The sequence below is a fragment of the Mus pahari genome, chromosome 19 (assembly GCF_900095145.1).
Source record: "Mus pahari chromosome 19, PAHARI_EIJ_v1.1, whole genome shotgun sequence".
NCBI lineage: Eukaryota > Metazoa > Chordata > Mammalia > Rodentia > Muridae > Mus > Mus pahari.
Window position 1 is genome coordinate 49,173,431 of NC_034608.1, and position 14,109 is coordinate 49,187,539.

The following is a 14,109-nucleotide window of genomic DNA, read 5'->3' on the forward strand; positions in this document are numbered from 1 at the left end:
TGTGTGTGTGTGTGTGTGTGTGTATGTGTGTGAATTATTTTCTGCTTCTATGACAGATTTTATGTCACTTTTGCTTTTTAAAACCTCTGGCTATGGTACATAGACCCAGGTCATTTTTTTTTTCCTTCTACCTTCCTGCATTCATTAAATGTATTAATGAGCAATCTCTTCCATTACAGCTTAAGTGATCTAGCCAGTTTTATCCATTAATCTTAAAATCATTTCCTTTTTATTTAAAGATATTCATTATATATATGAATTATTTATTTCAATCTGCACAAATAGATTGTATATATTTAAATATTTTAAATGATAATAATGGTTATGTTTGATTTAACTCATATAAAATTATTCTATGTAAATTGTTATTTCCATGTGTTTGTTAAATACTAAATATAGCCCACAGGCCTCAATGTGTGTCTTCTGGGGTTAGTAAATCTCAGCTTGCAATAACAAAGAGAAAGCACATGCTCTATTTCCAAAGCAAGGACTCATGATTTTTCCAGCTAAACTCAGGTTCACTTATAAAGATACCTTATACATTTTTTTTCTAGAGATGTTCACACTTGTGATTGTATGCAGATAGGAGCCAGAAATGCAAAGAAAGGCCCACTTGTTTGAATGTAAAAAACAAATTACCAGGGTGATTCTTTGAAGGTGACCATGGTTGTGAAGAATAGACTAGCATTTAAAATCAAGCCTCATCTGCAGGCTTCACTTAAGATACAACTTGAAACCTCCCCCTTGCATGAAAGGTCTGCATAAATGTCCCCAACTGCTGTACTTATTCTTAAAACGAAGACAAACCATCACTGACAGGATTACAAGAGGGAAGGGGCAACTCAAAGAAGACAGTCAAAAGCATAGAACAAGGGGAAACATTCAGTATGTGTCAAGCCTGGGATATGTTGCTCTCCAGTGTTCCACTTAATTCTCTAAGAGCCTTAGTACATGGGCACCATATTCCCAGACAGGAAGAAGGAAGCACATACAGAGAGATGCTCTTGCTTGTCATGAATAGGGACTAGTGGGATTGAGTTTCAAGTCTACCCGGGTGTAAAATAATGCCTTAAGAGAAGAGTCCGAAGACCACCGCTGTGAGGGATAGCAGAGGTCAAACACTTAATAACTTGCTTGGCTCACAAAATCCCCGTGGAGTGACTGTCTCTGCTCCAGTGCTCTCTATGAAGAATTAATTTCTTTCTCAACAACAGACACATTTTAATTTGGATGACTTTGATAGCTTAAAAAAAAAAAAAAAAAACCTTCTCTCATATAATAATCACTGAAAGATGATGTCCACCCTCCAGAGAGCCGATCAAAATCATAGATGTAAAAGTTTTCTCTGCAGAGAATGATGAAAAGCTTTACTAATTAGAATTTGAAAAATTTGAGAAATTAAAACTTGCTGAATTATATTAATATTTATTGTTAAATATAATTAGAAAAAGGGGACGTGACCAGAGAGCTAGGATAGGATTCCTTGAGCTCTATCTTCTTCACTGACACTAATTGGTTATACAGAGCTTCATTGTTGAATCACTCCATCATTCAAGTTCTGTGTTTCCTCACTTGGGAGGTAACTCAGACTCCAAAACTGTTGCACATACACATTGCTCATATATAACCTCTAAGTGTGTACATACATACATTCATACATACATATATATATACATAAGCATGTATGGATGCATGCACAGTCAAAGGCGCCACAACAAAGATTGCAGCAGCTGACTTCATTCAGGTCAAGTTAATCAGTCTTCATCTAAATTATGTACAGACCTAGGTCTTTATATGGGTTGAGAACTCATAAATCATGATTGGATCTATCCTTTCTCTGGGCAGTGAAACCCAATAACCCTTGGGAAAATGCAAGCAAGACAACACATAGAAAATATGAGCAAAATATAACAATTAAATTATTTATGGCTGCGAACTCACTAGAATCAGAAAAATAACCTTCCAACTTCTATATACTAGAAGAACTGTATATATACTTTCTGGTTTTAGAGAGAATTCTGATCAAAAGGGCTGGATTAAATAGTGCCACAATGGCCACCTGACTTATTGGTTATAGAAGTGGGATCATTATCATTAAATGACAAAGGACATCCATAGATAGATGTTCAGTGTGTGCCGGGAAGCAAGAGTTAACTGAAGGCCCAGAGAAGGAATTCCAGTGTGAGATAAAAATGTATGTATAAAAAAGTACAGATATATCCCAAAATGAACCCTTGTATTATTCTACCAGAGCTTAAGATCTAGGGGAGTCATGATTTCTCTTGTTATCCTATCATGATGATCACGGCCACGCAGGCATCTAGACATGTATAGTGGCGAGCCCACACTGTACACTTAATGTGCACTTGCTGAAGGGCGAAGAGGAGGAAATCGTAGGAGTGCCCTACTGAACGGAGTAAAAATACAAAAGTGAAAAAAGCAAGCATAAAACTAGATGTGGTCTATTTTATGGTTTACAAGAAAGTTCCATAGGCTCAGAGAGAGCCTGAGCGTTCAAGGGGCGCCCAGACAGCCATTAACTTTTTAATGCCTTGGTTATTCAATCACTACGAACTCTTCCTCCCTGCGTTGAAGGGATACTACATGGACGTGTTACTAAAAGGACGGGAGCTAAGAGAGAACTCAGGCGCTTGGCTGAGGACAGAATCACTTTCTGGAAATGCTTAATTGGTGACAGGCACAGAAATATTGCTGAGTCGGCAGAGGAGGCTGCATCTCGCATAGGGAAGGAAAAGATGGCCAGATGAAGAGAGGAAAGGAAGTTTCAGTTGACTGTTGTAAAGAGAGACATGTATGTGCTTTTACTAACTGGAGACAATAGTTTAAAATGGCATTCCATCTTAAATGAAATAAAGAAATGAAAGAAAGGAGCTCACGGAAAGACAGAGAAGCTTAAACTGTAGTGAATTGCTGATGTGTAAAGTCAAATGGCCCAGTTAAATGAAATAAAGGGGCCCATGGAAAGACAGAGATGGTTAAAATGCAGTGAAACGCTGATGTGTAAAGTCAAATGGCCTTGGGCACAGCAGTAAGACAGACACAATACAGAGTTGGGAAGATGGGATGGAAAAAGACTGGGTATCCCAAAGGAATGTGGAGGAAGTCTCGGAATCACGACATGCAAGGAAGAGGTGAGCCACGCAGCCATCTGCCATGTCTTAGAAAACAGCTCACCCTGGGGAAGACAAGCTGTTTCCCGCAGCAAGCAGAACACTGGACTGTGATCCAGCACAGAGGGAAAAGACTACTGTGAGAGAAAATTCAATAAAAGCAGAACAGGAAGATGAGAGGAAAATGCAATTGTACTCGTATCACTCCTACATGCTTGGAAAGTGGTCCTGGTTGAAGTACCGGCTTAATTGTTAGGTAAATGGCACTTGAAACACTGGAGGTTGTCTCCAGCTAGGAGTCTCAAGGAAGAGGGATGAGATGACAGGAGGAAGTAGTGATGATTGAAGATATTTGTGTGTGTGTGTGTGTGTGTGTGTGTGTGCTTATGTGTGGCTATGTGTCTGTCTGAGAGAGTGTATGTATGTTTGTGTGTGTGTATGTGTGTTTGTCTGTATATGCATAGTGTCTGTATGAGAGTGTGAATGTGTGTGTGTATGTGTGTGTTTGTATATGCATAGTGTCTGTATGAGAGTGTGAGAGTGTGTGTGTGTGTGTGTGTGTGTGTGTGTGTGTGCTCATGTGTGCACATGATTGAATCACACATAAAATCAGGAGTGCTGGATACTATATTTTCTGTTGTTTTATGTCATTGAATACTTCAGGTTTGGGAGTTAGAGTAAAATCATTGCATTCATCTTTTTTTTAATCATTTTCCTTAAACTGGAAGCATTTGTCAGCCTCTTGCAATTCTTCCTGTCTTCCATGGAAACAAGTGAGGGTTAAGGTGGAGAGAAGTTACTAGAAGTGTACTGCTCCATACACCTTCCAGTCATCAAGATAGAGGAGAAGCGTCCACTTGAAATGAAGGGAAGAGACTATTTGGGATAGTCAACTCATCCTGCTAATCTTGTGCAGATGGCAGGGTCCAAACTGTCGCTGTGGCAACAATAGCTTCTCGAGCAACCCAATGAAGATTTAAGACAAGGCAAAACAAATTTGGCCTAAGATAAAAATACCAATATACTCTTGTCTCTGAGAGTGTGTTTTCAAGTAGGGTCTAACATCTAAACAGCAATTTCTTTCCAAATGGTATCACAATTTCCTGGCTAAAAGCTAATTAATCAGCTCGGTTCTTGGCCATAGAAGCTTCTGACTTCGCCCGCAAAGCCATCTCTATTCATATAAATGGAAGACAGAAAAAAAAAGTTTTAAAGCTTAGATAAAGAGAAAAGCTAATGGTTCAGACTGGGGATGCCATAGGCCATATATCCAGCACACGCGAGGCCTTGGGTTGATACTATAACAACACAGAGGCACAAGAGGTTCCATTGTTATGTGACTATATTTAAACTCTAAGATTAATATGACAATATAGCCATTATGATGATAAAAACTTTAGAATAAAAAATATAAGTGCAGATGTTTTCATTCCAGTTTTGCATTCAATTTCTTAAAGTCTGGTTGTGTACTTAATAGAGTGAAAAACATAAAAAATCGTATTACCTTATGAAAACATCCTCCATTTTTAGAATCCTAACATAGATACTCTACCTGCAGGCAATTAAAAAGAATGCTATATTTTGTCTCATGTTTTGTCTTTTATTCTACCAAAGACAGAGAACTTATCCAGAGGTCTTGAAGGCATGGATAATTCTAGTATATATAAAATAAAATCTCAAGACAGGGCAGTCAATTGGACTTGGGAGTAAGAGAGTAGATGATAAAGCTATGTCTGCCACTCTTCCAGTTTCTGAGGCTCCAGGATGAAGAAGGATCAATTAGCCCTGCACAGACGATGACCTTGAAGGCGATGACCTTGAAGGCTAGAGCTCTGTGTCTGAGATGCTGACTGTGCTGAGACAGAAGAAAATGGGGAAAGGGAGGGTGCCGTCTTGAAACCACGGCCGAGCTTGTTTCAGAGACAATCATGTCCCTTGTAAACCAAAGCCATGACGGCAAAGCCCATGTCAAACCTGCACAGAGAAAGAAAGCCCCCGTTCTTTCTACAGCTAAACAGAACTTTCTCAACCAACCCAGATGAAAAAGCAGACAAGACAGGGGCACCAGACTAAGCCTTGTCTTTTCCCTTCACTTAATGACCACAGCCTTTCTAAACAACAGAAAAGCAACCAACGGCAGGTCTGCAAAGCAAACATTCCTGGACTCACCGAGAGCCTCAACTGGCAGATGCTGAGGCTTGCTAAGTCCAAAAAGTTAAGATTTTCACATAGAGAACCCCGCAGGTCTAGAGTTTTAACCAACTGTCCTCGTCACCACCACCACCACCACCACCACCACCACCCCCAACTTTTCAAGAGAAAACTGCTTCACAGACATTGTGCTGGACACATTTCAGAGTACTGCAGCTGCGCTTGGGCCAGAGGTGGCTTCTGTGGAGGCTTTTAAGCAGCAGTAAATCTTCCCTACTTATTGCTAATGCCATAAAAATCAATGCCTTGGCTAGGAAAAAAAGGGAGAGAGGGAGGGAGGAAGAGAGAGAGAGAGACAGACAGACAGACAGACAGAGACAGTCAGACAGATTGGGTGGGTTGGGTTGGAATATATAGCCTATGAAAACACTTAGAATTTCCTTTCAAAACCAATTTCTCAAAAGTTCTGAGGGCTTTCTAATGGGGACCTACTTCAGGGACGTGTGCTGTCTGTTTCTCTTTGTTCACATCAGATGACAAAATTGCAGTTTGTCTGAAAGAGTTTCTCAAAGAGCTACCTCAGTTTTTTCCGGGTACTTCAACCAATGCGTGCACATCTCAACTGAAGCTCCCCCCCCCCCCCCGCGTTGAAAACAGTAAAGACAAAGAGGTAACCTTGTAGGCCTGCTGTAGAGAATGCTGCCTCTCTGCAGGATCTGCACTTGCTTTTTATAGCCCATCATTTCATCTGGGGATTATTTCCCGGTCACTTTGCCAGGTGGGGAGAGGCAGCAAAGGCAGAGAGTTTGTCAGATTTTTAATGATGCTTTAGGGATTTGATGAAGGTGCAAAGTGGTATCTGCATACGGGAGGCTCTCCTAATTACACCTGGAAAAGCAGGCATCCTTTTGAAGTCTTTGCACTGAAGCTGGAAGGAAGATGTCAAACAAGCTTGAATTGAGTGCATATATCAAGTTTGGTTTTTTTTTTTTTCCTGAGTTTCCCTAGTATACTGCACAACTTCATTCTGAACAGCACTGCATGGAGGTCTTATTTACTCTTCCTTAAGGTCTAGAGGGAAAACTGAAGAGGAGCTTTATTACAGACTTTGTACCCTCAGCTCTATCTAACACTAAAGTGTTTCACACGCATTGTTGAGAATCAAATTCTCTCATCTCTTAGGGTTTTTTTTTTCTACTTAGTAAACTTATCAATGGTAATAATAAAGAGTGGGGTAGACAGGAACACTGAAAACATTTCTTTAAATATTATAGCCAAAAAAACCCAGCTCAGTGCTGACATTTGGGACAATCTGGCTAGTCATCATCTCATGGCTGTCAATTTTCCATCATAAAGCTAAGGCAATGACCTCTGCACTCACCAGTGTTTCATTCCGGATTGTTTTAATAGCGTGGAGTCTTTTTCCACACAGGTTATTAAACCAGACTTTGGCAACAAGATGGGGTTAAATGACATGCGTTCAAAAAAAGAAAAAAAGAAGAGGTACCTTGTTCATGGTCCTCCCCATTTTTAATGACTGGGCAGGAATCTACTTAAATGCTTGATTACAGAAGACAAAACTCATCTAGGAAAATCCCTCTGTGGAGAACTGTAGTCAGTCTTGAACAAAATACAAACTGCCTCTGGTCAGTTCTCAGTAACCAAATGTATGACCTGTGCCGTACAGCAATGGTCTGAGGACAGCAGAGGGAGGACTGTGTCTTTCAGACTTGCTGCAGTATCAGAACCAAACAATGACAATTCAGACGTGCAGAGACGTAATAAAGAGGCAGGAGGAAGAGCTGGGGAAAGACCAGGCAGCTTGGGGCTCTGGGGACGCAGACTGGGAAGAAGAAAGTCGAAAGAAACTCCAGAGAGTGGCAGGGGACAATACCAAATAATACTTACTGGCATACCGACCTTACATGCCTATTAAAATATGAAGGACAGTCAGATGTTAACTTCTAAAACTATAGAAAATCAATTGAACTTAGCTTATTGCATCCAAAGCCAGACTTAAAAGATGCTTGTTCTTGATTGACAACCTCAGACTTAACAACCTGGCTACATGGAGTTGCTGTTAAAAAACCTGATTCATCCTAGGAGTTTATAAGATGGTTTTATTTTGGTTTTTCCCTGTCACGTGATTTACCAAATAAAACCTCCCCGTTAAAATGCAAACGCAAAGGAAATAGCTAACCCTCTAGAGACCGCCTTCTGGAAGCTCCCGCCCACCCTTTCTTTTAAGCCGCCAAGGTCTCTCTTTCTCTCACTACTTACAAAGTTTAGGAGCAGTTTGCAGATTAGTTTCTGTTGTTTGTGGCTGAGTTCCTGACTTGGGTGTTCTCACCTCTGGGGTCCGAGCTGGAGAAGGGAAGGGCGGTGGAGTGGAGTGTAAGGGAGGAAAAGCAGACAGTCTGTTCTTCCTGGTGGGTACTGCTGAAGGTTCAGAGGCCACAGCGACATGGTCACCTTGCACTGTAACATGAGCCTCAGCTTCAGGCTGAGCCTTCGAGACAGGTGAAGCGTATGATGCCTCGGAGGATACCAAAACAGCGGAGGCAGCAGTTGGATCCAGAGAAATAACAGGGTCCTGGCCTAACCCCCCAGGGTCAAGGTGGGTAGGAGAGTCGTATTCAAATATCTTGTCCACAAATACCCACTTGAGGCCAGCAATGCAGAGGCAAAGGCTCACTAGGCAAGCCAGAATGGGAACAATGCAGATCTTCTCAGAGTTGAGGCACCCTCTGAGGCGCTCTGCTTCCAGGCAAACACAGCAGGGCACCGCCAGGCCCAAGAGTCCAGGGTTTCTCCCATCTTCTGTCTGGGTGTCTGGCATATGTTCCGCTGCCGGAAGCCCATCGAGAGATGGGTCCGCACTCAGCTGAGTGGAGGGGCTGGAGGACCTCCCGCCAGCTCCCTCAGACATGTCTGGGGAATAAATCTCCATCCCGATCACCTCCAGAAGGCCCGGCCTCTCTCACAGTGCATTACCATGCAGAGCTCCCCCCAACCAAATGATACAGCATCTTGAAGGGGGAAATCGATAAGGCACCCAAGTCCAAGGCCATTATCCAAAGTAAGAGAGCTTAAGAGGAAGCAAGAAAAAGAAAAAAAGGAAAAAAGAAAAAGAAATGAAAAAGAAAGGGCTTCTAGCAACTATGAAATAGAAGTGTACCGAAATATCTTGAGCTGTTGTTTCTGGGACACTTTTTCAGTTCTTTCAAAGGCTTCTCCAAACCATCCCGGTTGGTCAAGAAGGCAGGGGACCAAAATAGGAAGCAAGCTGATGCCTAGCCGATTAAGTAAACCAGTATCCCAAACTGAAAGGCATGTTTCTCACCTCAAGCGTCTGAAGCTGGTGTCTGCTTAGAGGAAGAAAACAACTGTCATGCAGGAGAAGTAAAAGCAAAAGCAAGACCAGAGGAGGCGGCGGCGGCAGCAGCGGCGGCGGCAGGAGGGGCAGCAGCGACAGTAGCAACAGCATCCTGTCGTGTTAACGCAGCGGCTGAAAGAGGCTGAATCATTACAGAGCAGCAGGTGCCTGCCCTCTGAGCATCACGGCAAACAGTACCATTGCACAAGGATGCGAGGGCAGGAGGAGCCAGGAGGGGCGGTAACTCCCTTCCCCGCCCTGCCTCCACCCCCACCCCCAACCACTCCTCTTTGTCCTTCTTGCGCTCAGTCACTTTTTCCTCTGCAATCTTCCTTCTTCATAGCTTCTTTCTCTTCTTCCCTCCTCCTCATCCTAAAGATATCTCACTCTTTCTCACCCCCCTCTCTCCTGTACCCCCCCCCCAGTCCCCACTCTACTGCTAGCTGGCCTCTAATAAGTACAGTACACCCAGCAAGGCAGGTCCGCCAGTGAGTTCCTATTTTATCCAATTACAAGGAATAAAGGCCAGAGAAAAGAGAAGCAGCCCGGAACCAGCTAAACTGGGTCTCCCCCCTGGCCTCCTCCCCTCCCCCTTCTAATTTCCCTCTTCCAAAGCAGGCTCCAGTCTCCCACCCCACACTCCACCTTGCTTGCTTTCAGTCTTGCTGGCTCTCTCCTCTTCACCCGCTGTGGGGTCAGAAAAAACCAGGGATCGATGATGCTAGCAATCTAACAAAGCTGGGATGGGGGGGGGGTGGAGGGTGGAGGTGGGGACCTTCTGGGTTAGACCTGGGGCTTGGCAAAGTCTGATCTCTGACTCCTCCCCAGAGAGGTAGGCTTTTCAACAGCAGTTTCTTCCTGCCTGCCATTCAGCTGCATTCCTTCCGTAGCCAGTTCTCTAATAAGTTTTGTTCACTAACAGGACTCTTATTACCCGGTTTTCAACCAGCAGTTAGAGTGCTGTTTCTAAACCATGGACAGCTCTGCCTTCACCCTTTCGTGTGGCTAAAGACTTTTTCAATGCTCAGTGCAAAATGCTGAGTGTGTGCTAGGGTGGGGTGCGGGGGAGGGGAAAAGCCCTGAGTGTCTTTCCTGCTCTTTACATTTGTGTCCTCCCTATTCCACCCAGAGTAGGCTAGAATAATGTCAACCTAAGAGGAACACTTACACTATCTACCGCTTCATTTTCAAATTAGCCTTTCATGTTGACTCCACACTGTGGAGGAGGCTTGAATTCCCTGGGCACTGTAATACACACCATGACTCCTCAGCTATAATCGCACTGCCAGTATTGAGACTTTTCTATCAGAGCGTGCCTTGTGGATTAGGTTTCAGTAGCTGTGATTGACAGATAACTTCCATGCTGTTTGTTTGCTTGTTTGTTTTTTTGTTTTGAAAGAGGACTTAAAGTACTGGAAGAAATGAAAGAAACTCACTGTCTGCAAGAGAGAGCACAGGCTCTAGGGCACATTCTGTGGTGTGCCAGTATCTGTTCTGTGCATCTGAACATTTAAGCCACACTTCCAAGGAGCCAAATGACTTCCAAGGAACTATGTCCATAGGGGAACGCTTACAAACTCTCTCGAAATCCAGAGTATATCTTCATCCCAGGCAGACCCAGGGCAGTGGCAGGCAGTGCTCAACTCTTAAGAAAATCTGCAATTCATTTTATGCAGGACAATTCTACTGTTTTTGAAGTATATTTATTTAAGCTTTTTCACATGCCAGGAGGTAAGAATATTATCATTTCCTCCCAGATGAAATTACTCCACAATTATGAATGATTCAAAGGGCATTAGTATCTTAAACTATGTTTTCAGTCCTACCACTGCCACCAACAAAAGCCTGGCCGGATTTGCATGATTGCAACCAGGATTATGACAAGCTCACAGGCACAAATGAGCCATCGGAAGTTCACCTCTGCACAACCTGCATATGTATGCACCAGTATTTTGAAATGGTTCATGTGATCATTTTCTCGCTTCATTTACTTGATTTTGAGAAAATGAGAGCTTTCTTAACAAAGATTCTAGTGATGGACAAGAAATTTTTTAGTGCGAGAAATCCCTACCAAAGCACTCGATGCTAAAGATTTTAGTTTACCAATATTTATGTAAATTTTCAAATGAAAATAGCATCTTGATATACTCAAGGATTATAGATTCCTCATGGATTACCATGTCTGATTATACTTGATGCTTTCGAACCTTATATTCAAGGACTGAACAGGGAGCTTATCCATAGCCAAGGTCATTTAAATGTCAAGGACTGTGTGGAATCAGGTCACTCCAAGTCTGGCAGGTGTGAGGGAACACCAAGGGCATAACCCTCTGAAAAGATGTTATGTCACTCCCACCAATAGCAATTACCTGCCTTACCTCAGTCACAGAAAAGGTTGCTGGCTCATTCTCTAGTTGTCATATTAACCTTAATCCCAGGGAAGGTGGCTGCCAACTCTTGGGCTGTCTTATTTACAACCCTTGTCACTTACAAGGAAAAGGATCCTGTTACCCACAGGCTAGGACAAAACGCCAGAGGGGGGCTAGACTCCTAGGGCTGTCACAACTCTCCTTGGGATCAGATTACTGGAGTCAGACTTTAGGATGTATGCCCCCTCCTTGAATGTGCATTTTGTGAACTTTGTGGCTCCTATTAGCCTGCAAAAATTCTATAAAACCATTATGTTTTGCTATTCTTTTCTATTAAATTAGAAAAAGAATGGAAGTGGAAAAGGGAGGACAGAAGTAAAGGGGGGGAGAAAAAAGGAATTCCCCATTACTTCTCCCCTGGGGACCAGATGCCAGAAGCTGCCTCTCAGCCTCCCTCAGATCCCTTTCAGCAATAAAGCATGAGGAAGCCAGAATCCATGGGGCTACCACCGGACACTTCTTGGGATGCAACGTATTGGTTTATAGGGAGATCTTCAAGGGCAGACCATTGTCAACCCTGTAAAATCCACCTTAATGAAACCCAGGAACACCCATTCCCGTGTGCTCTTAGAAACATGAAATGAGACAAAAATCTTACTGCTTTTTAAAACCCTGTAATTACCACCTCCTTCGTAACCATAAAAGCTATGTTTATTGAGCTCCACCTATGTGCCAGGAACCCTCAAGTTCATAACATACATTATGTCTGATCTCTCATCCTTTAAAGTCCACTCACCTTGAAAGTGAAGAGACGGGTAGCTCAGGTAATTTAAGCAGGAAATAACTATTAAATGAAAGGGGTAATATTTAAGAAGGACAGGCTCATGCTGTTTCTGAGAAAAATGAAAAAAAAAAAAGGAAACAAAATGAAAAAACAGTGTTCCTATTCTTCAAAGAAAAATACCTATTACATAATTGTTTATTTATCAGTTCGCTGGGAGAATAAAGGTACTAGAATATACAACTGTAAATATAAGACTTTGATGTGAGAAAACTTAAAGGTGTCTAGTTTCTAAGAAAAAAAATTGCCTTAAGTATGAGTTCTTCTGCAGCCTCAATCCCAGGACTCTTCCAGGGAAGATATTTCAATTATGGACTGCTGTGAAAGCAACCATTTTTGAAATGGCATTATGAGCACCACCACTAGGCTGCAGGCTGACTGGGTTTGGCTGGGTGCTCTTGCTGCTCTGCCTGATACCAACTGGGGCTTTCAGTCAGCTCAAGGCATAGTGAGGTTAGAGCATTCAAGATGGCTCACACCGGAAACCAGACATCAGCTGGGAGCACGCTGGATGTCAAATGGTATACCAGCACGGGGCTTCTCCTCGGGGCTTGAGTTTCTCACAGTGTGGCAGTCGTTGATGAGAACGGTCTATTCCCAGAGACTGGAAGCTCAAGGTTCCATACTCTTGCTAGGGGAGTTGCACAAGATATTATCATTCTTCTTAGTTTGTTAAGTACTCATGGTGCCAGCCCAGACTCAGAGTGGTAAGACATCTTAATGGAGAGGGTTTAAAAAAAAAAAATGTGCTGCTGCCACAACTCACCAACCACTTCAGGTATGGAAGTTAGTGCTAGAAATTAAGGCAGGGTCAAGAGGGGTCACGGAATGCAGAATGGATTTGGCAGCACCAAGTCAAATGTGCTGATCCACTTTTCCAATACTCTAGCTTCCTTTAAATCCAGGATCAACAAAAGGAGAAAAAATAAATAAAAACACTACATTATCAATGAAAATGCTTAAGGCTGGAGCTGTAGCTCAGTGGGAGAGTGTTTGCCTAGCACACAAGTGACCCCAGATCAATCACCACAACTAAAAACCAAACAAAGACCAACAATTAAAAAAAAAAAAAAATCATGGAATGATCAATCGTTAAATACCACTGTGAATTAAATACAAGGGAAGCAATTTATATCTGTGCTCATTTCATTTCTGTTTTTATTATCAGCAGTAAGTATACTAGCTTTAGGAGATGAAAGGGATTGACAAATGTCATTTTTGCTTTGATCATATAACCCAAACTTATTTTTCCTCTCTCTTTTTTTATTTTTCCTTTCCTTTTCTATTTGAAAAGGTTTACCTAAGCTTCTATTTTTAGAGCTTTAAAAAGAGAGAATTTACTTCACGTTGTATAATCTAGAAGGGTGACAACAGAAACATCATTTTGACATAATCACAGGCATAAGTGATGAGCCATCTAATTTGTTCATGAAATGGGAAACCATTGGGTTTACAAGATAGCTCGTGGGCCTAAGTGGAGTTTTACAAACTGGCTGCTTTATCAGACCATAAATACCCAAAAGTCTTTATCAGACTAAAACATCCTCCAGTCTACACAGACCTTCTCATACCTTCCCAACTCGCAGGGCTTTAGTATTTATTTTTCTTTTGTGACAGGCTCTCACTGTGCAGCCCGGGCTCACCTAGAACTTATCCTACATCCCAGTGTGACTCCCAACTTGCAGCATTGCTCCTGCCCCAGCTTCTCAAGATTAGGAACTATAGGCATGGGTCATCACACTTCCAGGCAGAATACTTGACGACATCATTTACTACATGTGTTCGGTCACATGTTATTATTCAACTGTATCTTGCACGCAGGGTTAAGGAGGGAATTTCCCTGAAGATCAAAATGATTGATAACTGCTTATCCCAGAAGTAGAATTGTGAGCTACTCAACATTTATTTTGTTTCATTTTTTACTTCAAATTGAGATGGAACTTCATAGACTTTATTTCCTTAAATATACTGGCAGGCATTTTACATCCATCTGTCTGACTAAACGGTCCATGTATTCCCTCACATTTATTTCTATTCTCTAACGTCCAGATCACATACTTCCTTGTAAAGTTTCTAATTAGAAATTGTTTCCTAATTATGAACCAAATCTAGTGATCATCAACCATCATAGATCCTACCAAAGCCAATAGAAGAGTCAGAGAAATTCATATTTAGTTTTTGTTCTCCCCCCCCACCCCCAGTAATTTTCTCTCCCCAGTGAAAAGGTACCGGATGAAGCAA

The 14,109-nt window shown here is 42.2% G+C and overlaps 1 protein-coding gene across 19 annotated transcripts in view; it reads right to left on the bottom strand.

Annotated features, from left to right (window-relative positions):
* Nrg1 (neuregulin 1) overlaps window positions 1–14,109 on the bottom strand; it is a 1,045,353-nt gene that overhangs the window by 93,863 nt on the left and 937,381 nt on the right. For 9 of the 19 annotated variants that reach the window (XM_029531716.1, XM_029531721.1, XM_021219938.2 and 6 more), the window contains exon 1: window positions 7,563–8,892. The exons of the other annotated variants lie outside the window; for them this stretch is intronic. In XM_029531716.1, coding sequence (XP_029387576.1) covers window positions 7,563–8,232 — 670 coding nt within the window. In that variant the 5' untranslated portion in view covers window positions 8,233–8,892. Of the gene's footprint in view, window positions 1–7,562; window positions 8,893–14,109 lie in introns of those variants that run through there. 19 annotated transcript variants of the gene reach the window in all.